At 39.3% G+C, this 26,956-nt stretch overlaps 1 protein-coding gene across 1 annotated transcript in view; it reads left to right on the forward strand.

Moving 5' to 3' along the window:
- The window catches only part of LOC124116614, a 153,147-nt gene that overhangs the window by 15,659 nt on the left and 110,532 nt on the right, over positions 1 to 26,956 (forward strand). The window contains exons 11-20 of the mRNA XM_048401552.1: positions 79 to 213; positions 359 to 493; positions 697 to 811; positions 1,014 to 1,159; positions 10,915 to 10,974; positions 11,257 to 11,376; positions 11,620 to 11,865; positions 12,203 to 12,382; positions 16,757 to 16,894; positions 17,401 to 17,535. Coding sequence (XP_048257509.1) covers positions 79 to 213; positions 359 to 493; positions 697 to 811; positions 1,014 to 1,159; positions 10,915 to 10,974; positions 11,257 to 11,376; positions 11,620 to 11,865; positions 12,203 to 12,382; positions 16,757 to 16,894; positions 17,401 to 17,535 — 1,410 coding nt within the window. The remainder of the gene's footprint in view (positions 1 to 78; positions 214 to 358; positions 494 to 696; positions 812 to 1,013; positions 1,160 to 10,914; positions 10,975 to 11,256; positions 11,377 to 11,619; positions 11,866 to 12,202; positions 12,383 to 16,756; positions 16,895 to 17,400; positions 17,536 to 26,956) is intronic.

Below are 26,956 nucleotides of genomic sequence, written 5' to 3' on the forward strand. Positions count from 1 at the left end.
AGGTCCTTGATCTTCACTATTGTAAACAAACCTGAAACGTTTTGTCTTTTTGTTAATGGTAACTCTTATTTGTTTCAGCTTGCAGTGACGGTCGTCACGGACACCACTGTCAGTCTGAGTGTGGCCAGTGTAAAGGAAACCTGCCTTGTAACAAAATCAATGGAACATGCGATCAGGGATGTCAGCCAGGGTTTCAAGAACCCACTTGTAAAGGTGGGATGCATTTTCGATGTGATGGCTGTTATTGTTCACTCTTTGAACATGATAACAACTCTCCCTTCCCTGGTCGCTGCAGCCTTGCCAATATATCATAAAAATATAGTATTCAGATAAAAAGAATATGTAATCTACTCGCCAGAATGCGTTGATGGAATGTACGGAGATGACTGCATGTCCCGATGTGGTCAGTGTAAAGACGCCCTGACCTGTAATAAGTCCAGTGGGGAGTGTCCTGAAGGATGTCAGGGCAACTTAATGAAGCCCCTGTGTCAAGGTAGGAAACTAAATTCATTAGGAAAAGTAATAAAATATATTTACTGTCATCCTGTCGGTTAATCAATATTATAAAACTAGTTTGTTTAGTCAATTCTTCTTTTTGAAAGGAACTTAGTAAGGTCTATCAAGGCATTGTAAACACTACACAATTTATTAAGGAATATGAATCATTTACTTGTCTTCACAAACAATGTTGTACAGTGTGTCCAGCAACACCAGGATGTTTAAGCCGGGAAGCGCAAGTTGTAGCAACACTCGGTACACTTCTCGTCTTGGCTGTCATCGCTCTGTTGACGTCCATCTTTTACAACAGAAGGTAGGGATCGTGTAATGTGTAAAAGATAAAATATCATGAACATGAAAAGAGGGTTCATAATATTGAGCAATAGCAACTGGTTCCGTGTGAATGATTGTACATTAGAAACTCTAACTTACAGATTCTGTTTATCATATTGATGATACGTCGTTCATTATTGTTTTACTTTGCATTCATACCAGCTTATTGCTGTATATTTCAGACTGAAGTGTCAACTGGATGCTTTACAGAAGAAGCCTGAAGATAACTACATATCTCTTGACGAGAAGACCAAGGATCCAGTTATGGAAAACACATATGAACACATTGACAGCACCACTCCTTATGCTAATGCAGGCGAAGACCAGTAGGTCCGAATTTGAACTGATCACAATCAGTTGCATCAAAAGAACTGCCTTGTTGTAGATTAATATTGAGCAGATTCTTTTTAACAACATTGTTCTGGGTGGGGTCAACATCTTTTTTCTCGTTTGGTCACTAACTACTATACAACTCAAGCAACATATAGTCCGGCGTTATCATGATGCAATGTCGGGATTGCCGTTGTGCTGAAATAACGTTAAATCGGTCGTTTACAAATCTCACCCCAGCATCTCAAAGTATTCAATGCCTATCAATCACAAGCACTTGAGTCCCTTTTTTAGCAGTTATTCTACCCCACATCATAACGCCGATTGCATTCAAGAACACGTGGGTTGACGTATCGGTCACCTTGACACCTTTAGACACGCGTCCTGCCATTGGATTTGACGCACGACGTTATGCTGCGAGGTATCGAATTTAGTTGTTCCTTTTGGCTCGCCGTCCGTCATTTTCACTTACAATTGGTCTTGGTGAAAGTTCACCAAAACGATCCAAAGTGGGGAGAGAAAAAGAGTATTACCTTTTATGTAGTTTGTAAAATAATCCATCGTGCCATATCCTATCGAATGCTTCATTATCTAAGAAAGACTTACGAAGACAGCTTAGCGTGGGAATATTGTGGAATTGGATATCTGACCTTTTATAGAAATCATTTGAAGCGATTTCCGTCGAATAATCGTTCGCGGATAAAGCGTTTGGTTGATAGCTCACCTATCTATAATTTCACATACATCCCAACGCTGCCATATAGCTTTTTGACATACATGTACATGTATGGTCATATTGCACTGGCATCATTGTATTAATGTCTAAGACACCAACGTTGCCTGCTTTGTCAGTACATAACCATGGTATATTTCGCTAGCTATTCACAAGTACTCACAAATCATTTTTCAACTTTTGTATATCTCTTTGTAATCAAAAACAAATATATTTAATCAAAACAAACACAACAGACGGATGTGAGAACTGACTTCTTTATGTGGAAATATATAGCTTTAGTAGTGCTACAAATTCTCGTGGAGCCATCGCTGATTTTCAGTTGTCAATCCACATAAATTGCACGGCTTTTTTTGCGCCAAAATGGAATCTTTTTTGACGGATAATCAAAACTGGTTATTCTCTTATTGATCATGATGTTTTATATTTACCAGCTGCAGTATACGCATGAACATTATTGATACATCTGTAAAGTCATCTCCTGTGCAGGTCAATAGCATATGTCATGACATATTCATGTATTTCCAATTCACATGATCTTGATTTGTATGATACACGTATCCACATGCACTATTACATGTCACGTGTATAACTGAAACATTTTCTCATTTGAAACTGCGGTCCAGCAGCCTGACCAGTGAGAATGAGTATGTCATTTAACCCTGCTGTTTTCTATCGAACAGCTGCCACGACCCTTCCAGTTAGACTGACGTTCAAACCACAACCTGCATACTGCTTCCATATGACGTTCTAATCCACGCCAACTTTTAATTTGCAATAGAAATATACTTGACCATTGTCACTATAAGCCTAGTGTGAATGTAAAATTCATGTACCATTTTTATTATTCATGTAGAAATTTAGAATTGTATTTATCTGAGTGAAATCATATTTTCGCATTAACTACTTTTAGTTTGCCTGTTTGACTCCTTGTACAAATATGACATTTGGCTTATCTTGTCAATTAACAAGTTCACCTCGTTACCTGAACCAATCCTGAAAATATCAACTTTGTCAAGTTACTCGATATTATTTGTCAAGAAAACAAATGTATTAAAATGGTGGAAAATTTGTAGACTTAGTTCTGTTTATTAAATGCGCAGAGGGTGTGGAACTGGACGCCTGGTAGCTGCTGGGGTCAATAAATAAAATCTAGAACATATTATAAAACAGGTTCTGTCCTTTTAAGCTGTGATCGCCATTAAGCATACACATTAAGCACTTTCAAAACACGTTAAGAATTAGGTTTTGATGATATGTTGTATGTTGTAAGAGGCGACTAACGGGATCGGGTGGTCAGGCTCGCTGAATTGGTTGATGCATGTCATCGTATCCAATTGAGAGGATCGATGCCCTTGATGTCATTCACTGAATTATCTGATCCAGACTCGATTATTTACAGATCGCCGTCATATGGCTGGAATATTGCTGAGTGCGGCATTAAACAACAGACGAACAAACAAATGTGTTAAAAGAAAAATATACTGATCCATTGTCACGCAATTAACTTCCCTTGCCCAAAGCATTTAATATATAACTAGAAACTACACCAGTGATAACAAAAGGTCCTTCGTGTGATGTTGCCCGATAACATCGATCTAAAACTATTCATGGCGTACAAGCATCTAAACATCGCAATTATGTTTATACCTGATCGTTTTACTAGCAAGGATTGTGGTGATAAATCGGACGCAAATCAAAATACTATCAAAATGGTATCTTAATGAATTCATGAATGACCCGTGAAGATTCAAGACAGAATAGATCTTCAGCAACAGATGCTTGCCGTAAAAGGCGACTATGCTTGTCGTAAAGAGCGACCAACTGGATCGGATGGTCAGACTCGCTGACTTGGTTGATGCATGTCATCATATCCCAATTGTGTGGATCGATGCTCATGATGTTAATCACTGGATTGTCTGGTCCAGATTCGATTATTTACAGACCGCCATTATACAGCTCGAACATTGCTGTGTGCGGCGTTAAAACAAACAAACAAGCAAGCAAGGAATACATGAATTTATAATGTAATTTGATTGACGTTATACAGTCTTTGAACATATATTTTTTTCACGTAAACGGTAGTCCGTGACATGCACAGTAGGCTCTGTAGCAGTCGTCACTGTAGGTGGCAGTGCCGTCCACATTACTGAAAGGTGTACATGTTGCCTAGTGTCCTGCTTTAAAGGAGCTTACTTGTCACAAATATTGTTATCGCCCCAAGCATGCACAGTGTCCATTTTATACATTGATCCCTGCGGATCACTGACATCATATGTCTGCCACTTCACGCATTCCCATAATCTGACTCAAATCAACCAGGGCGATGAAACCTAACAAAATGTGCTTATTAGTGTACGTGTTTGCAACATATGTCCATATTGTAACAGCAGTCTTCCTTCACAGCTGTCAAAGAAAGTATCTCAATGCTATTTTGTCACATCACCCTCCATCATTTATCTCAACCAGCCACCCAAGGCTCTACTCCCATTGTGATAAAGTCACAATACGACGGCGAAAGGAGCAGGTATGAGGTTCTCGCCAGGCTAGCTGACACGTATGCAGTCAAGCGGAAGATCTACGCTTCGCAACATGAATGTATAACACACTTTAATATGTGCAGGGCAGAGTAATTAGTGAGTGAGTGAGTGAGTGAGTATGGTTTTACTCCGCTTTTAGCAATATTCCAGCAATATCACGTCGGGGGACACCAGAAATGGGCTTCACACATTGTACCCATGTCGGGAATCGAACCCGGGTCTTCGGTGTGACGAGCGAACGCTTTAACCACTAGGTTAAACTACTAGAGTAATAAAACGACCTCAAATTGAATCAGGCGTTTGCTGTTATTTAATATAAACATAAATGAATACGTTTTTATTATAACATGTCAGCGAAAAATTCATCATAGTTGAGTTTCTGTGCCCTCGTGATATGAATGAGAAGGCACGATTTCCCTTCCGCCTGAGACACTGTACTTCCCAATCCCAGTTACACCCTGATTATGATTCGGGTCAGCAATTTACTTTGCTCATGGCTTGTACCTGTATTAACCTGCATCATTCCTGGCGTTTATTCCTTTAAACTAAACACACACACACACACACACACACACTCATTATATTACAATACATGAGATGGAGGTGGCAGAGTTTTGACAGACCTCAACGTGAGCCAGACACTCGATAGGTTACACTTTTTTATGCAAAAAGGTAGTCTCGATGAAATTCGTTAATTAATCTCATATCGTGGAGGATGAAGCCGTATGTGTATTTAGGAATCCAGATCTGGATCCAGATTCTGATAGAGACAGACCTTAATATTAATACTATACCTTAACCAACACTTCTTTCTTTAAAAGTCTCTTGAAGTCACACTATCGTTCATGACCACAGAATATACTTCATAACAATCAAGTGTCATTTGTGTTTGTTTTCTTGCTTTTACTTTTCACCAGTGTTTACCAGTTGACGATTTTCTATATACCAATGATATGCTTAGCAGAGCGAATCCAGCAGAAACCTTTTGATTCACATAAATAACATATAAAAAAACTTTTAAAAAATAAACTAGGAATCCAGGATGTAATATTAATTTGAACAAAATATCAGTCAATGCAAACATGCCCTGGGCCATTGTCCATTACAAAACTCTATAACTTTCTTCCTGGTTGTGTTTCATTGTATTGCTCCTTTGTGGGAACACACAGGTGAGTATTATAGTGTCCTACAAGCGTATCAAACGTTTCACCTCGATTTCTATAGTGTACCTTTTATTACCATGATGTTATACATTTGTGATCGATACCGTACGTTTTAAAGGGAGATGAACTATGACATGGCTATTATCGTTTCGCTGACTGTAGTTGTAACGCGTCTGACGTTTGAGAGACTGGACGTTGGGTTATCTATGTTCGTTATGAGTCTATTTTAGTATGCAGGGCACGGTGAATTGTTTTGACAGGCATAGGTATTTGTGGATACCCGTTTGTTTAATATTTATCTTCCTTTCTCGTTATACACATGAGTATATCTATATACATATTTCAAACTATTGCTTCAAACAGCATGAGTGTAAACAGCGTATAATTGTATGTTTTTTGTGGACAACTCACGAGTCTCCCACTATAACAGTGTATTTTTGTTATACGATTCACCACAGCCGAGAAATCACTTGTGTGTAACAGTCTGTGTTGTGCTCTACAAACATAAACATAACAGCTTCTATTTCAGGATTGTAATTGCGGTGTGTTCCGAATCGGGTATCTATTACGAAACTCTGTGGGACAGTCTTCAGCTCTGTGTAGCGACAAGTCAATATCCAAAATCGTTCAGAGAGACAACTATGAATGTTTCTTAAGCGAAAACCAATAACACTGGGATAGTATCTACAATCTCCACATTTGTGCAGTTCTAATTTCATTGGGATTGCTAGAATAGAACAATAAACAGTGAGATATGAAGCAGAAATAATGTTATAGACGTTGTAAGCATACACATTGATCATCATTCAATCCTTGTAATGATGGCTTCAGAGGTCACATTTGACCTGGAGTAACTGTTTGCCTCATTATAATATGTTTTTTATGGGTGCAAGAATTCCTCGGATAACTTCGCATTACAAAAAATACAAACAAGTATTCAAGATGCACCAAGATTTGATGTTGTTAAATTGTGAAATAATGTAACACAGAAAGATACATCAGATATTGAATAAATCTAAGTCTAAATCTGCGCTTGCATGGGACATCGTCTTGTTCCTTTGTGTGGTGTCCTGGGGCAAATCACATTTCGTAAGAGGCGACTAAAGGGATCGGGTAGTCAGACTCGGTGACTCGGTGACCTAAGAGTGGCGTAAACAAACAAACAAACACATCACATCTCCTCAGCATTCTAAGTAAAACCTACAATCTCAGAAGAGCATGTTAATGAACAATTTATGTTTTTAAACTGCTGATTGAGTATGGTGTCGTTAGAAGCGTTCACATATTATTGATGAGACCGTAGAAAAGATGTAAGTTTCGAACAAGTCCATAATAAACTGTAGCAAAATTTTAAAATGCAAGTGAAACAAGTGTCCATAAAATACTGAAATAAGATTTTGTACATAATATTTACATGTATTATTGATAAACGTATCATACATCATAGCTGCGAAAATTACATTGATGGACCACTACAAATGAGAAACGGTGTTCAGCAAAAGGATAAGCACGCCCTGTTACCGGCAGCACCCACCATTGCATTCGTAATAACGAAACATCTTCACTTTGCAACACACTGACTGACGCAGAAAAAGTGAGTGTATGATAAAGATTTTTTCAGTCCACCAGCAATAACACTGACAGTTCAAATGCAAACAGAACGTCAACGCACGGGGCATTTTAATGGTTTTTAATCGTAAAATTTGATTAGGTCAACTAGTATACGGACTGTACACTGTCAGCTTACGTGTGCCGATGTTCAGATTCAGAATGTCAATCTTGTATGAAAACATCTCCACAAGTGCACAGGACAGGACCACCCCGTAAGGTAGTAACCCTGGCTAGCAAACCTCCATTCAATGACTCGTGTTCAGAGCTATTTTTGATGCCTCCACTACAATATCCATATACACCGATATATGTGTTATTTGCGGCAACGGGAGATAACATAATAAAAAAAAGATTGTAACCTTTATTCTGTGTGAAAAAAAGCTCACACAATGATTATCATTAAAATACCTGATAACATGTGTACCCTAGAGAGACTATCTAACAATCAAGCCAAAAGCAAACAATGTTTGCACAGATCATGCAGGGAAGTCACAAACACAATTCCTCGATCATATGATTCAGTTCACTTGCTGGTGACTGCCTCCGTGGTTTAGTGGTGGAGCGGCTGCCCGGAAGGCGGAGGGTCGGGTGTTCGATCCCCGGATGGGTCATACCAAAAGACATGAACAGATGGTGGTTGTTGAGACCCTGTCTGGCGCTCGGCATTAAGGTGCTAAAACAAGGACTGGTCGGCTCGGAGTCAGTATACTGTGTCTGCTTGGTTTATTGTATATTGTTCAACTGAGGCATCGTATCTCAGTGGGCAAGCACTATAAAATCGGCATTAGTCCGGTCTAGTACAAGCAGCCACACACACACACACAAACACAAACACAAACACAAACAAACACACACACACACACACACACGCACGCGCGCACGCACACACACACACACACACACACACACACACACACACACACACACACACACACACACACACACACACGCAAACGCACGCACGCGCGTGCCATATAAATTCAATTATCTCGAACGGGAGATGAAATCCCCTTTTCACCACGCCTCACTTCTGGTATATATGGGAGTTTTATCTCCTCATGTGATTAACATGTAGATCCTGTCTGCGATGATATCCGATAACTTGCATATTACTCAGTTGTATGTGATTATGTACACAAAATATTGTTATAGTTTGGCGAGAAATGATTGAGAATATAAATTATAGATGTATTATGTCATAGACCAAGATACATGTTTTTTTCCAAGAAAACACTGCTTACCCAAAGCAACAAAAACAGCTACTTTTCAATATTTTGTCAGACAACCACTCTTCCAAATACAGGTTTTAATGTGGCGAGGCATTCTGCCTGTCAAGGAAGTTAGAAAAGCAAGAGTCATGCTTTCCCAATATCTCACCAGCTCTGTTTTCATATCAGATATAGGTCTTGACACTTCAGTGATCGATATTGTCCTTCACGATTCCCCAAATATTTTCAATTGGGTTCATATCCGGATTCCATCTGGGTTATTACATGAGTGTAACATGTTTCCTCGTAAAACCATTCCTGAGAATGCTTCGCTCTATGTTTTTGATCACTGCTTGAACTGTTAACTGTTATATGCTGAAACCTACGAATCGGTTTGAGATACACAACACTGCCCCACTCATGGCACCGTCACAAACACATGCAAATGCAAGTTAATCATTCACCTGAAACACAAGAGAACATGTGGTGCCATTTATAATGCGGAATTGTAACGGACATCATTTTGGCATTGCTGTGTCAAATTTGGAAATGCCCCGCACATGTCTACCACAAAACACATAGAAAACTTAAGCCTTTCAAGTTGTAACCCTGATCAAACAACTTTGGAGCAAGAGACGTACGACGCGTGTGACGCTCTTTGAACCGTCACAGAAAGGGCCTTCTCAGCTGTACCTAAACGAATGTCAAATCAAGACACCAAAGGCTGGAATATTGCCTGACATAAAATGAAAGCTTACTATCAGAAATTTAATGTCATCCCTCTTGTCATACATACTTGTCGATAGTGTTTTGTCACTCTGAATCTTTATGCATGGATCAAAATATCAAAGTGCTGAGCCAGTTTCACTGGTGTCTTTTATTTCAGATTCAGACGGGTAAATCAGTTGAAATTGGATATTTGACAGTTATACCACGACAACAGACCGTCGGTATACCTGAAGCTATAGTTCAAATGCTTTGTTTTGATTTTGCCGATCCATGCAGTCATTATGGCATTGTTGGCTTATTTATAAATTGAAAGTTAACGATAACTGGAGTGGCTGACTGATTTCTTAACAATTCGCTAACAATCTCTCTGACACTAAAGTAACAGCTTGTGTACCACAGGGATCGCTACCGGACCTTTTCATGTTTAAGGAGAAAACGCAAATTGTGTTTATTTTTTAAAATATATTACAATATGACACACCGTCATACTTTTGACATCTAGTACCACGATCCGACGGGACAAACATAACATACAACCTTAGAGATGGGTGGGAGAGGGATGCGGGAGTCTGAAATTAATCAAAACCAGCCCCTGTTTTACTGAAAAGGAAATGAATGTCTCGAATTGAAGGAAAAAACATAAAGTGCCATTTCCTTGCAGTTTATATTAAAGTATCAAAAGAATACAGTTCGTCATATATATATCTAAAAAATATACAAGGCCAAAGGTGAACAGGGCTCACTAATACCCCGAACCGACACTTATTTCTAAGTTCAAAACATGCAAAATGCAATATTGTTTCAGAAAATACACTTATCGACATCAAACTTTGAACTGCACCTCTTCGTTTGGTAGATAATGTGTATCCCCAGTTCTAAAAGAATCCATGAATGAGTTTTAAGTTATAGGTCGCATAAATGTTGAGGTAAAAATAATAATTATTCTTAGTTCAAAACATGAAAAACATCTTGTATCAGAAGATGAAACTAATTGTAATTTACATGTGGTACCTTTAGAAGCAGGAATGAGAATATGGCACATTTAAAATGAAATATGTATGTGATATAAGAGTTAAAAACAAACATTATGAAAAAAACAACATGGTACTGTTGACATTGATGTATCTACAGTGGTAAAGGTTATCAATACTTTTTCATAATTTAATCTTTTCAAAGTAACAGCTATAATATTGCAATTTCATTTTATAATGAAATAGATTTGCACATGAAAACATGCAGATATTGTTAAAATTGAAACCCACAACGTTGTGAACCATACTTCTTTTCTATGAGTTTTCCACCTAACTGAATATGTTCATACTGTCCAAATGTGCTAATATCTCACCACACGGAAACTGGGTGAACGTTTCCGGCATAGAGATATGTTATAGGCCTGTTCTAGACCCTCTCGACAGGTAGAACTTGCTCCAGGCACCCAAAGTCATGTACATTTATAATGTTTCCGGCAGGTTAGTTTTTACTGAGACATTGTTTCGATGGGATCGAGAAACATGGTTGTAACAAATGTCAGGGCAAGCTTGGCAAGATATTCGCTTAATGGGAAATTTGGCAGTAAGTAAATATTTGTGAGATTCCCAGCTACAAAGGTCTTCCCAGTTGAAAGTAGAATGTGTTATAGGCACGTAGCATGTCCTCTATAAGTATGTGTGGTTTGTATTCATGCATGTCGGTAAATGAAATATGAATAGTTGTAGAATGAACGCAAGTCTCTATTTCGTTTTACCATTCTCCCAATACACAGACCTGAGACGAAATGGCATGGTTATTGTCTGGGGTGCTGTTGATCTCCATGACTGGGACACTCACTGGTAGGTATAATGTTTAATGATGTTATTTACATATTATCTTTCGTATCAACTATGCATGTAATGCTATGTTTTATATGGTAATTGTCACCCTGGCTGGGTAGTCTTGATATGAAAAAGGAAGGTGAATCTACATCTACATTATCAATTATCTATTTTATGTGTAAATGTAGATATTCGTACACTGACAGGATCACGAAAAACATCTATTCCCTCTCCATTCTCTCCTGTTTCTTTGATATGAAATAGTCTCTACATTGTACAAAATACGAAACATCTCTTTAGATGCCGAGTGCCACTGTGACACTGTGACTGCCTGTTCCCTGTTCCCGTCTACACCCTGTAGCCAGGTCGGCAGTCAAGACAGATGTCAACAGGGATGGTTTGGTTCCTACTGCCAGAGACGTGAGTTTTCGGGATTTGCATTTGTCTTTGCCTTCCTGTTATGCAGACCAGTACACGAGCAAGGTGATTGTACCCGTTCCGGTTTAAATTTAACCAATCACTGGAGAAATCATTGTCCTTGTTGGATCTGTAGCATCTTTATAAGTGTTATAATAATGTGCACGGCCACACATGAACCTTCTGGCACTGTGTCCACCATTTCTGATGTGTACATGTTGTTGCACATGGTTTCTCTCTCTTCAGAAAATATTGCTTTAGGAAGAAGTGCCAACCAGAGCAGTACATACAGAGAAAACAATCAACTGACAGGGAATAAATCACACCGTTTCGAGGCCAAATATGCTGTAGATGGCAGAGCTACCAACGACTTCTATAGTAAACCATTGACATGTACACATACAAACGGGGGAGTCCAAACATGGACAGTGTACCTGAACACCTCCAACACAGACAGGATACAACGCATCAAGCTGTATCTACGTAATGACAGTGAGTATTCGTAGCAAAATATCAATATTTTCATTTCATACGAAACTGATCAATAAAATGTAGCATGTTGAACAACACATAACTTCACATAAAAAAAAGTTATTAACAAAATTAAATGTATCGATGGCGTATGTTCCTTGTACTGCTTATTATCAGGTCAGTATAGCTACGTTGGGGTCATCGGGTATGGTCATTCATATCTCAGGTAACATTGTATGTCTTTTAGGAATTGTGTTCGTGCATGACAGAGTTTGCTGTTCCATTTAATATGGCGCTAAACGATCTGGTGATTAAACAACACCTGACCCTCAAAGCATTGCACATTTTCCCATTGAAGCCGATCCAGAGAGAAACCAAGGCATGAAGATATTCGTCGGTGAACAGCTATGCGACCAGTGGCAAACCACTATGTATCCGCCTGCTATAGCTGACGTCAGATGTCAACAACCACTGACAGGAAACACACTCACCATACAGACAAGCATTTTTCTCACGCTATGCGAGGTGCAGATATTTGGTAGGTTTAATTACACCATTGATCGTGTGAGCGAAACATATGGGGTTTAACGTTGCTTGGGATAATTATTAAGTAGTATCACAGCATGTTTAAGTGTGAATGAAAGAATACAAAAGATAACACGATGCTTCAGTGTCAAAACACGGGCGCAGTTTTATTACATAACAATACAGGCGGAAGTCGCGACAAGCAGTGTTACACAGTACACAGAAATGCAGTTACATTGCTTGCGTCCGAGGTTAAGCTGGGTACACATCGTGACGCAATGGAGTAACTACCAAACCATGACCAAATGGGCCGGAATATAAACATCATGACCAAATGGGCCGGAATATACACATTACCAAATGGGCCGGAATAGAGATGACAGTTCAGTTCATCCTCTGTGGCTAAACACAACGTGAGGCATGAGCTGCAGGCCATCCTGTGTCATTACATACACTGTCATCCTCTGTGGTTTGGGTACACTACATGAGGTGCAGTTAGCATGTTGAAGCTGAACTTACTTACAGTTAATGACTGTTAATGAGAAAATTTAGTTGCCTGCCACGAGCTTGGTTTATAGCAAGCTCATTCCCCTGAGGATTTAGCATAAGGACTGAATACAAACGACACTAGTTTTGAAATGAACGCCTGGATGAGGACAAAACCGCAAATAACTCAAGACCCCCCTGCAATGCGTTCACGAAAATCTCATTGCCCGACAGGTGGACACAATCCTGTCTGAACAAACCCATGTCTGCTATGTTAATTTCATTGTGCCCGAGAACGCGGTCTCCAAGGTCTAGTACACCTTTCCTACCAAATCTATTAAATCTTTTCCTCTTGCACTCCATTACTCTACCGTCTGGTATACCCCGCCATGTGACCCTCTGCAGAACATCTGACCATATGACTTGTGTGAGGGGCATCATGTGATGAATTTTTGTAAGATCCCGTCTCACAGTTAGTAATAATACTGTCGTTGGCACGTCCCCAAGTTCGTTACCTCCCAAATGAAGGAGGAGTCATGTTGGTGGAGGACTGAGCCTTAGTTTTTGCTGTAGAAATGGCAACAATGATTTCCACTTCATTTCCCTACTCCCGTACCATGTTAAGCTGAGTCCATACTTCTGCAGACCCAGGTCCAATCCCATTGGCCTTGCAACTGCTCTCCGGTGAGCTCAGTAGATAAGGCTGGAGCCGACAAGCCATATTTCTGTCAAAAATGAGTTGTTACAACATATTGATGAGAATGTTCTAAGCGTATGCAGCAGATTTCCATCTGCCCCATGTGCAGTAGCTCAAGTGGTATTCCCTGTGTTGCTGCATATGCAGCGGCTCCAATCCTGAAAGAGTGTGTGTTGTAGTTTTGTATGTGAAAGTTGAGGAACTGTAAGGCTTTCCGGAATACTGCGGAGAACTTATATCTGGTGGCGGCTTTACCATTCATATGGATGAAGAACTGGCCTGGTTGGGCTGAGCGTAAAGACAGATATGCACTTAATGACCTGACTGGGCAAATTGTAGGATCAGACTTAGCAGGGATTATCAGAGTTGTGCCTTTGCCATGTTGATCATTCTTTGAAAAGCAAATCTTAGCGTGCACTGCCTTTGCAATGATACCGACATTTGCCAGTTTAAAAGTGTTGTCCTGATTCATCTTGGTCACATGCGCTATCTCACCAATCTGTAGGATTGCAAAAAATGCCAAGTTAAACATGGCAGTAAATAAACAAGTTTCGTAACCTGATGTACAAATAGCATGGAGGGCACTAGGCAGCCTCTTCAACATGTCAATTTTGATTGGGTGTTTTGCATCAGGCGTCGACACCAGAGCTGCTGTATTTCTGTATCCCTGCATGCATTTGCGAACTAAAAAGTTTACAGTAGGATCAGATCAGCTATTAATTTTGTGATGTCTGCCAAGAGCTGAGAGATGTTGAACTATAGTTCCTTCCTTCCTATTCATACTGGCTATGTAACATAAAATATCATCTACCGGCACAGGCCAAATCATTTGTCAAATGACCTTAATGCAGATGCATAGGTGTGTTGAGTATTGCTCGAGACTGATGCTTGAATTAAAGCAAAGGAATGTACGCTCCAAACCCACATGACTCTCCTGATGCACTGTCTGTGTAGAGGTGTAATGCTTCATTGGTAATCCAGCATTTATCCAGGAATAATGACGTTCCATTATGATTGTCCAGGAATGAAAGCCAAATCTGAAAATCATCTTTCAAATTCCTTGTAACGCTATATTTATGATGGGGCTTCTTATACCACAAATCTAATCAATGGATCTCCGTAGGAAGCCCCTGCCGATGGAAATAGGCCTACCTATGTAATTTAGTGAACCAATGAGACTTTCGACTTCCTGTTTGGTTGCTGTGGATTTTGACATGACAAATCTGAGTTTATCGTTAGCATCCTGTATTTTGTCTGCTGGTATGGTTAACTCCATTCTGACTGTGTCCAGCTGAAATCCATGGAAGCTGATTAATGTTGTTGGTGTTACTGTCTTGTGACTGGCTATAGGGATTCCGAGTTGGTCGCAAGTTGCTAATAATGTTGACAGGACTAACTGACATTCAGACTTATCTCTTCCAGATCCTCCGCATGGGTTGTCATCCGAGTTTTGCATTAACTCACCTTGAGAATTTAACTTTGTTTGAACTATCCACTGCAATAAGGTGGAAAATTAGGGTAGGGTAGACTCCGGGTATGCCAATAGCTTATCTACTTTGATAGGTGAGTGGCCCAATGCTTGCACGTTTTGGGAGGTGTCTGTTGCGAAACTGAAATGTATTAACCTCTGGGGTTGGTTGATATCCTCTAACTGATTGGTTTAATCGGCACTAAGGGAATGGGTGGCTCCCACCACGCTGATAACAAACATGAGGAAAACAGCAATGTTGCCTGTGACACAATTTACCAGGGTCATTGAAATCCCAGCAAAAAACAACTTTTAAGGTGTTTGCAGTTGGAGATTGTGAAGGCTGCTTGAAAGTTGTGAAACTGCGGTTCACAGGTTGAGGAGTGACATTCATGTATAACATCCACAATTCCGCGTTGATTGTGCCCCATGCCTTGTCTGTGGATCTATTCATGCGCAACCTAAACTGTTTATCATAATTTTGCCAACCCTGGCCCCTGCTGACGGCCAATCTAATTGTGTGCAAATATTTAAGCATTTGCTACTGGCTTTCGGGGAATTTCTCCAGGTATATGCTGACAAATATGATAAAGGCTGTTGTCCACTCTTCCACTGACTGTATGTCCTTCGACTGGCGTGACATTTCCAATTGACCCATTGAGTTTACTCTGACAGTGCCATCCATACTTTGCTATCCAATCCCTTAATGAGGGTGGCCAGATCTACATATTCCCCATTGTGTATTTTATCCCTTATTGGTTGGGGGATGAAAGAACCAACATTGTCAGGTGACAAAACAACCATTTTGTCACCACTGCATGCAATCTTAGCATTAGGCATGTAAAGGGTATCGTTGTCAATGGCAACAGATGCGAGAGCGTGTGTGTTGTGATTTACTGACTGTACTAGTGGGATAGTTTTGATATCTAAGCCTATCACTACATGAAACCGTGCATCATTATTGAAAACATGAGGTAATACATCACCTGATCCATTCCTCGCGTCGACGGGTTGCGATGACCAGGGGACGGTAGTTGACGCCATGTTGTGTGCATCGCCGGGCTGAGAACTTCGATTCGTTGATTTGTTGACTCGAGCCGATTTCCGCGACGATCTCCGCTCACTGGGTGCTTGGATTTTCCGCTTCCTCGATCTCCGACCTGACATCGTTCTTCTCACCAAACGTACGGATATGATATTACACTAAGACGATAAATAATATGTTGCCTATGAGATTCGCGTTTGGCTGCTTGCTGGTGTACGCGGAAAGAGGCTTGATGCAGTCACTTGCGTCACGTGATTGGTTTACGATTACCAACATCACCGGTGTAAGGGAGGCAAATCCACTGAACTGTGGTAGGGTGCCTAACCTCCCACTTAAACAAATTTGTTTCATACTGGCTTTCACAAATTAGATTAATGTGTGAGAAATATCCAGTTAGAAGTTAGCCTGGTTACACATTTTCAAGTATTTGGTGAGACAATTGTGGACAGACCAAACGTTCAATATCCCGATTAGCAACTTCTTGCGGCATCGAAGAACCTTCGCACGAGGTTATTTGTGTAAATGACATTACATAAACTAGGTCTCCAAATAAGCGTTCGTAAGGAAAAAGTAGAAAAGACCTTTATCCCATTTTAATGGCAGATTGTCTTCCCGTTTTGTTATTCATGAATCATGAAATATGATTTTAATAGGCTTCTGATGTATGTGTTTTTATCATGTTCATATTCAGTTTGCAGTGACGGCTGGTTTGATGAGGAGTGTGACAAACGGTGTCACTGTTTACAAAACACAGAAGTGTGTGACAAGATCACCGGACAGTGTCTAAGTGGATGTGCTCCAGGGTACATGGGAATACATTGCCAATCAGGTACAGGTTCCGAGCCTCACATACACGGAATTGCGTAATAATAATCTTTCTTTGTGATTTACATGATGTCATAGAGGTATATCCACAAAACCTTGAGTCAATTGAGCAAACTGTTTTGCTGTGGCAAGTCAGTAAAATAAGCAGGGAGCGGTGTCTTGGAAAAAGGACAAAAGTGAACGTGCATTGTATATTCCATAAGTGACACTTTCTTATTGCTGACCCTTTCATGATATTTAACCTTCATGTGCCCCTTTAACCTTATGAAGTTCAGCCTATAATCCATTACTAATTAACTAATTTACGCCAGTTCTGATAAGTACTTCCAAAGTGTGGAAATATTTGGTAAGTGCAAGGCATTTGGTGCTAACATTTGCCTACTTAGTATGTACTTATGATGTTTCTAGGATATATCATCATAAATATGAAATGATATACTGCATTAATGTAATTGTTGTGTCTAATATATGATACAGCTGACCGATTGATTTCTTTACAATCATGTACAGTATGTCCAGACGGTTTCTTTGGAAACTGCACCTCCAAGTGTGGAAACTGCCGCAACGCTGCCTATTGTAACAAGGCCACAGGCTACTGTCCAGGGGGATGTGCAGCAGGGTGGTTAACTGACACCTGTCTTCAACGTGAGTACACTTCTTTCGTTTGACGTGCAAACCGCATCAACTTACTTTAATAAGCCATTGACTGCTTTAACCCTGACTAAACAACTTTTGAGCAAGCGTTGTTTGGTGCTCTTTGAAATCTTTAGTGGCAAGTTGAATTTTGGGATCCAAAGCCTTCTTCAAAAAACGTTTCATACAAGAGTTCTTTTCGTTATTGTCCCCACAGCAATGATCCAAGTGAAAATACATAGCTTGTCATATGCGTTTTCAACGGAAACACTGTACCAAATTGCTAGATGTTCGTTTCTGATGGTTGTTAGATTTTGCGGGTCATACTATCCAATTCATCCTCCAGTCCTTGTGGTGAAATCTGGGGCTACGTGGACGTCAGAATAGGTGTTATTGGTGATACATTTAACCACAGCACGTGTTTGCTTGGGTTAAACACTATGTATCAATCATCTCGTTGTCATTTACACATAATCATGTTAATGTCAAACTGGTCGGTTTTCTCTGCACATCATGGCACGATGCGAAATATGGTATCAGCTATGCGTCCCAGTGTTGAAACTGTCTGGATGTGTGTAACAAATCAACAGGAACATGTCCTAGAGGATGTGCTGCAGGATGGACACATATGTTCAACGAAAGAATCAACAATATTTATACATGCAGTGACATATTACACAAATAATTCAATATGTCAACATGTTCTCTTTGTCCAGCTATAATGTATTTCATATTAGATAATGATTTATGATAAATAAACATCCATTTGTGATGTTCAGATCATTGAAGAGTGTTTCTGTGTTTTCAGATCGATGCCGACAAACAGCTGACTAAATATTGTTTATGTTTGGCATCTATGATCTACAATTAGTGTTCTTCAAATTGAACTCTTATACATAACGTTAGGTTTCTGTTTCGACTCGAGAATTCAATGGAAGTTATTTTCGGGAAAAAAACGTACCTAAAATTATAGCTAGATTTATGAATGTCTATGTGTTTAATTTAATTTTGTCTTTAATGAAATGCATTATTTCATTTTAGGTCCACAGTGATCCACAGAGATTAATATATAAAGTTATAAATCTTTCATGTCAACAGCATGTCCAAATGGTTACTATGGTCCGGACTGTGGCGTCCAGTGTGGCAACTGTCTGGATGGCGATGTTTGCATCAAAACAAATGGAACATGTCCTAGGGGATGTGCAGCAGGATGGATCAGTGACAGGTGTAATCAAGGTAAGTCAGGCTGTAATTAAAAGATACAATGAAATGATCATGTTTTAAAGTATTTCGTTTTTATCTCTCGCTATTCAACAGGAAAAGTAGGAGACATATTCAAAATGCACTGATTCGTCGTTGATAACGCATCGAGAGTGCCACATGAACAACTGCTCCTCAACCCCAGTAATGTTTCAATTTATAAGTGAAAATGTGCATAAGAGTTAATGCATCTCCGTTTTTAACAAAAGAAACGAAACGAAGTGGCGTATACATGCAATTAGGATATGAACCTACTGAGATTATGTTAGGTAATTTAACTGAACAATGGATACATCTTCTTTAGTTTGGAAACGAACTCTTTAGCATTTGTGTCCTTAGTCAATACCTGTAATTTACATGAAAAGTTCTATTGTAAAATAGTAGAAACATTAAACAATCATTAAATCTGCCTACATGTATATAGGAACCTGAACTAAATGGTTGACATGTACTTGACCATAGTAATGGACAATATGTGCCTGACATGATTTGATGTTGTCTCATGCTCACAAAATGTACACATTTGTACCTGTGTGACTCACGGCCTAATCAAAGCTTGTCCTCGCTAAGAGTTTATGTTCAGTGACGATTGCTCATGTTACTGTCTACAGCATGCCCGGACGGACGATACGGTGTCAACTGTCCATCTCAGTGTGGTCACTGTCTGGGCACTTTTGTCTGTGACAATGTGACAGGGAATTGTCCCAGAGGATGTCAGCCTGGATGGTGGCCAGATGTCTGTTCACAGGGTAGGTACTTGATCTTTACTATTGTCAACAAACCTGAAACGTTTTGTCTTTTTGTTAATGGTAACTCTTATTTGTTTTAGCTTGCAGTGACGGTCGTCATGGACACCACTGTCAGTCTGAATGTGGCCAGTGTAAAGGAAACCTGCCTTGTAACAAAATCAATGGAACATGCGATCAGGGTTGTCTGCCAGGCTTTCAAGAACCCAATTGTAAAGGTGGGATGCATTTTCGATGTGATGGATGTAATTGTTCACTCTTTGTACATGATAACAACTCTCCTTTCCCTGCAGCCTTGCTAATTTTATCAAAAAAATAAAGTATTCAGCAAAAAAATATATGTCGTCTACTCGCCAGAATGCGTTGATGGTATGTACGGGGATGACTGCATGTCCCGATGTGGTCAGTGTAAAGACGCCCTGACCTGTGATAAGTCCAGTGGGGAGTGTCCTGAAGGATGTCAGGGCAACTTAATGAAGCCCCTGTGTCAAGGTAGGACGCTAAATTCAATAGGAAAAATAATAAAATCTATTTACTGTCTTTTACATTTTGAAGTCGACTTTTACAATTTTTGCTTAGTCATCCTGTCGGTTAATCAATATTATAAAACTCGTTTGTTTAGTCAATACTTCTCTTTGAAAGGAACTTAGTAAAGCCTATCAAGGCATTTGTAAAGACTACATAATGTATTAAGGAATATGAATCATTTACTTGTCTTCACAAACAATGTTGTACAGTGTGTCCGGCAACACCAGGATGTTTAAGCCGGGAAGCGCCAGTTGTAGCAACACTCGGAACACTTCTCGTCTTGGCTGTTATCGCTCTGTTGACGTCCATCTTTTACATCAGAAGGTAAGGATCTTGTAATGTGTAAAATATCATGAACATGAAAAGAGGGTTCATAATATTGAGCAATAGTAACTGGTTCCGTGTGAATGATTGTACATTAGAAACTCTAACTTACAGATTCTGTTTATCATATTGATGATACGTCGTTCATTATTGTTTTACTTTGAATTCATACTCAATAATATAACATGAAATTCATTTTAATTTTTTACACAGAACTTCAGTTGATTAGACCTACAACGATAATGTACATGTACAATGTACGTCAAGTATTCTAAGAAAGTATCAATTCGTACAAACATGTACGAATGTGGAGCGTACATTTGGCGATACTTCAGTTGTATTGATTGATTGAGACAATTATTCAAGAGACAATTAGGATTGATTAAAAAGTCACAGAGACGTACCAGACATTCTCCTTACATAGATATTGAATACTAGGATTGCATTTCTCTGCATCACAAACAAGAAACAACTAGTGGTGATAGAATTTATCATCCAAAACTGGCTCACATAGGAGTCCCCGTGAAGATCCGGGGTAGAATAGGTCTTCAGCAACCCATGCTTGCCGTAAAAGGCGAACATGCTTGCCGTAAGAGGTGACTAACGGGATCGGGTGGTCAGGCTCACTGACTTGGTTGATGCATGTCATCGATCCCATATACGTGGATCGATGCTCATGATATTAATCAGTGGATTGTCTGGCCCCGACTCGATTATTTACAGACCGCCGTCACAATCAAATTACATCACTAATGGTACTGCTACTGAAGCTGTTAGCAGTACTTTATACACTTAAGACACTGCTTATTACTGTCTACAAACTGAAAAAGCTGGAAGAATGATGTTGGATGATAAATATAATCTCACCCACGTGACTTTTGATATGAAATATATCAACACTCCTTGATAAAGTGGAAAAACTCCTCGGCAAGCCTCGTTGTTTTCCCACTTTTTTCAACTTGTGTTGATATATTTGATATCAAAAGACACTAAGGTGAGATTCTCTATGTAACAAATCATCTTGTGTATTACTAGCTTATTGCTGTATATTTCAGACTGAAGTGTCAACTGGATGCTTTACAGAAGAAGTCTGAAGATAACTACATATCTCTTGATGAGAAGACCAAGGATCCAGTTATGGAAAACACTTATGAACACATTGACAGCACCACTCCCTATGCTAATGCAGGCGAAGACCGTTAGGTCCGAATTTGAACTGATCACAATCAGTTGCATCAAAAGAACTGCCTTGTTGTAGATTGATATAGAGCAGATTCGTTTTAACAACATTGTTCTGGGTGGGGTCAACATCTTTTTTCTCGTTTGGTCACTACTACTATACAACTCAAGCAACATATAGTCCGGCGTTATTATGGTGCAATGTCGGGATTGTCGTTGTGCTAAAATAATAACCTTAAATCGGTCGTTTACAAATCTCACCCCAGCATCTCAAAGTATTCAATGCCAATCAATCACAAGCACTTGAGTGCCTTTTATAGCAGCTATTCTACCCCACATCATAATGCCGATTGCATTCAAGAACACGTGGGTTGACGTATCGGTCACCTTGACACCTTTAGACACGGGTCCTGCCATTGGATTGACGCACGACGTTATGCTGCGAGGTATCGAATCAGTTGTTCCTTTTGGCTCGCCGTCTGTCATTTTCACTTACATTTGGTCTGCTGAAATTTCACCAAAACGATCCAAAGTGGAGAGAGAGAGAGAGAGAGAGAGAGAGAGAGAGAGAGTGAGGGAGAGAGAGAGAGAGAGAGAGAGAGAGAGAGAGTATTACCTTTTAATGCCTAGTTTATGTAGTTTGTAAAATAATCCATCGTGCCATATCCTATCGAATGCTGTTTCATTATCTAAGAAAGACTTACGAAGACAGCTTAGCGTGGGAATATTGTGGAATTGGATATCTGACCTTTTATAGAAATCATTTGAAGCGATTTCCGTCGAATAATCGTTCGCGGATAAAGCGTTTGGTTGATAACTCACCTATCTATAATTTCACATACATCCCAAAGCTGCCATATAGCTTTTTGACATACATGTACATGTATGGTCATATTGCACTGGCATCATTGTATTAATGTCTAAGACACCAACGTTGCCTGCTTTGTCAGTACATGACCATGGTATATTTCGCAAGCTATTCACAAGTACTACGTTAAATCATAAGATACAAAAACATCAACAAAGGGAAAGATTAACAGTAACAAAACATTAGATAATCGATATTGGTTTCTTTTTTTCAACTTTCGATATCTCTTTGTAATCAAAAACAAAAATATTTTAATCAAAACTAACACAACAGACGGATGTGAGAACTGACTACGTTATGTGGAAATATATAGCTTTAGTAGTGCTACAAATTCTCGTGGTGCCATCGCTGATTTTCAGTTGTCCATCCACATCAATTGCAAGGCTATTTTGCGCCAAAATAGAATCTGTTTCGACGGATAATCAAAACTGGTTATTCTCTTTTATTGATGTTTTATATTTACCAGCTGCAGTATACGCATGAACATTATTGATACATCTGTAAAGTCATCTCTTGTGCAGGTCAATAGCATATGTCATGACATATTCATGTATTTCCAATACACATGGTCTTGATTTGTATGGTACACGTATCCACATGCACTATTACATGTCACGTGTATAACTGAAGCATTTTCTCATTTGAAACTGCGGTCCAGCAGCCTGACCAGTGAGAATGAGTATGTCATTTAACCCTGCTGTTTCCTATCGAACAGCTGCCACGACCCTTCCGGCTAGACTGACGTTCAAACCACTACCTGCATACTGCTTCCATTTGACGTTCTAATCCACGCCAACTTCTTAATTTGCAAAAGAAATATATTTGACCATTGTCACTATAAGCCTAGTGTGAATGTAAAATTCATTTACCATTTTTATTATGCATGTAGAAATTTAGTATTGTATTCATCTGAGTGAAATCATATTTTTGCATTAACTACTTTTAGTTTGCCTGTTTGACTCCTTGTACTTCCGACGAGATCTGTGAAAAGAACAAAACAATAAATATGACATTTGGCTTATCTTGTCAATTAACAAGTTCACCTCGTTACCTGAGCCAATCCTGAAAATATCAACTTTGTCAAGTTACTCGATATTATTTGTCAAGAAAACAAATGTATTAAAATGGTGGAAAATTTGTAGACTTAGTTCTGTTTATTAAATGCGCAGAGGGTGTGGAACTGGACGCCTGGTAGCTGCTGGGGTCAATAAATAAAATCTAGAACATATAATATAAAAGGTCCTGTCCTTTTAAGCTGTGATCGCCATTAAGCATACACATTTAGCACTTTCAAAACACGTTAAGAATTAGGTTTTGATAATATGTTGTATGTTGTAAGAGGCGACTAACGGGATCGGGTGGTCAGGCTCGCTGACTTGGTTGATGCATGTCATCGTATCCCATTGAGAGGATCGATGCCCTTGATGTCAGTCACTGAATTATCTGATCCAGACTCGATTATTTACAGATCGCCGTCATATGGCTGGAATATTGCTGAGTGCGGCATTAAACAACAGACGAACAAACAAATGTGTTAAAAGGCATAGGAACCCTTGGGGATTCCTGGGTGGAACTCTAGCAACGTATGAAAGCTACAACAAACTCTTGTACATGTAAAGGAAAGTATTCCTGCAGTTATTGGTAATTTGGGACAATCTACTTCAGTTAGGAAGGATAGTATCCTGCCTCATTGCGATTGATATGGACATGGGAGCCAACATTCTCAATCACACTCATTATTATTGACAATAAGTTCACGTGGTTGATGATATATCCCATTTATTTACACAATGAAATGCTACAGTATCTGTCGCAAGTCTACTTTGTATGATAGTCCATATAGTGTGCATACATATGGAATTCAAAAGTACAGTTATAATTATTATTATACGGAATCCACGAAACAACGAAAATTTAATTATGTGCATAATAATAATTATAATCACTCTACTAGTTTCCAACGACTATACGCCGTCTGTAATATCCGACGCATAAAAATGACCCGGAAATCGTCGTGGAGCCCTTAAGCATGGTACTGCTTCTTTTAACAAGTGTAAGGTTATTTATATATTTCAAAACGATAGCCAGAAAAATATACTGTCCATTGTCACGCAATTAACTTCGTTTGCCCAAAGCATTTTATATATAACTAGAAACTACACCAGTGATAACAAAAGGTCCTTCGTGTGATGTTGCCCGATAACATCGATCTAAAACTATTCATGGCGTACAACCATCTAAACATCGCAATTATGTTGATACCTGATCGTTGTACTAGCAAGGATTGTGGTGATAAATCGGGCACAAATCAAAATACTATCAAAATGATATCTTAATGAATTCATGAATGACCCGTGAAGATTCGGGACAGAATAGATCTTCAGCAACAGATGCTTGCCGTAAAAGGAGACTATGCTTGTCGTAAAGAGAGCGACTAACGGGATCGTTTGGTCAGGCTCGCTGACTTGGTTGATGCATGTCATCGTATCCCAATTGTGTGGATCGATGCTCATGATGTCAGTAACTGGATTGTCTGGTCCAGACACGATTATTTATAGACCGCCGTCATATAGCTGGAACATTGCTGAGTGCGGCGTTAAACAACAAACAAACAAACAAAGAAATTCATGAATTTATAATGTAATTTGATTGACGTTATACAGTTTTTTTACACATATTATTTTCACGTAAAAGGTAGTCCGTGACATGCACAGTAGGCTCTGTAGTAGTCGTCACTGTAGGTAGCAGTGCCGTACACGTTACTGAAAGGTGTACATATTGCGTAGTGTCCTGCTTTAAAGGAGTTTAATTGTCACAAATATTGTAATCGCCCCAAGCATGTCCATTTTATACATTGATCCCTGCGCATCAGTAACATCCCATGTCTGCCACTTCACGCATTCCCATAATCTGACTCAAATCCACCTGGGCGATTAAACCTAACATAATGTGCTTGTTAGTGTACGTGTTTGCACCATATGTCCATATTGTAACCGCAGTCTTCCTTCACAGCTGTCAAAGAATGTATCTCAATGCTATTTTTCACATCATCCCTCCTTCATTTATCGCAACCAGCCACCCCAGGCTATACTCTCATTGTGATAATGTCTCAATACGACGGCGACAGGAGCAGGTATGAGGTTCTCGCCAGGCTAGCTGACACGTATGCAGTCAAGCGGAAGATCTACGCTTCGCTTTGGCAACACAAATGTATAACACACTTTAATATTTGCAGGGCAGAGTAATAAAACAACCTCAACATGAATCAGCTATTTGCTTCGGTGACCTGTTATTTAATATAAACCTACATGTAAATGAATACGGCGTATAATCATAACATGTTAACGAAAAGAAATCTTCGTATTTGGGTTTATTGTGCCCACGTGATATAAATGAGAAGTCACGATTTCTCTGTCGCCTGAGACACTGTACTTCCCTGTCAAAAGATGGATTCCTAAGATGTGCAAGGATCCCAGTTACACCCTGATTCTGATTCGGGTCAGCAATTTACCTATGCTCATGGCCTGTACCTGTATCAATCTGCATCATTCATGGCACACACACACTCATTATAATAACTGTGGGTTCGAATCCCGGTTCGCCCCGATTATGTTTCTAGGTTTGTCAGCACCATACCCGTGCTCGTGGGTTTCACCGAAGTGGTAAACGTCTAAGACCTGCATCACTTGGGGCTTTCCTCCCACATTAAGCTGACACGTCGCGGTATAACTGTAATACTGTTAAAAGCGACGTTAAACCCAACTCACTCACTCATTATAATACAATGCATGAGAATCGAGGTGGCAGATTTCTGACAGGCCTCAACGTGAGCCAGACACTGGATAGATTACAATTTTTTATGCAAAAAGTTAGTCTCAAGGAATTTCGTACATGAATCGCATACTGAGGAGGATGGAAACCGTATATGTATTCAGGTATAACTGCTATCTAGATATTTAGGTATAACTGCTATCTAGATATTTAGGTATAACTGAGATGTTGATATTGAGGTATAACTGAGATCAAGTCATCAGGTAGAACTGACATGAAGATACTTAAGTATAACTGAGATGTAGATATTTAGGTATAACTGATATGTAGATATTTAGGTATTAACTGAGATCTAGATACTTAAGTAGAACTGAGGTCAAGTTATTTTATCATAACTGAGATGTAGATATTTAGGTATAACTGAGATGTAGATATTTAGGTATAACAGACCTAGATATTTAGGTATAAGTGGGATGTAGATATTAAGGCATAACAGAGGTGTAGATATTTAGGTGTAACAAATGTAGATATTTAGATATAACTGAGATGTAGATATTTAGGTATAACTGAGATGTAGATATTTAGGCATAATTGAGATGTAGATATTTAGGTATAACTGAGATCTAGATATCTAGGTGTAACTAAGATGTAGATATTTAGGTATAACTGAGATTTAGATATCTAGGAGTAACTAAGATGGAGATATTTAGGCATTACTGAGATGTAGATATTTAGGTATAACTGAAAAGTAGGTATT

Source organism: Haliotis rufescens, unplaced genomic scaffold (assembly GCF_023055435.1).
Source record: "Haliotis rufescens isolate VD_foot unplaced genomic scaffold, xgHalRufe1.0.p SCAF_22, whole genome shotgun sequence".
NCBI classification, from domain to species: Eukaryota; Metazoa; Mollusca; class Gastropoda; order Lepetellida; family Haliotidae; genus Haliotis; species Haliotis rufescens.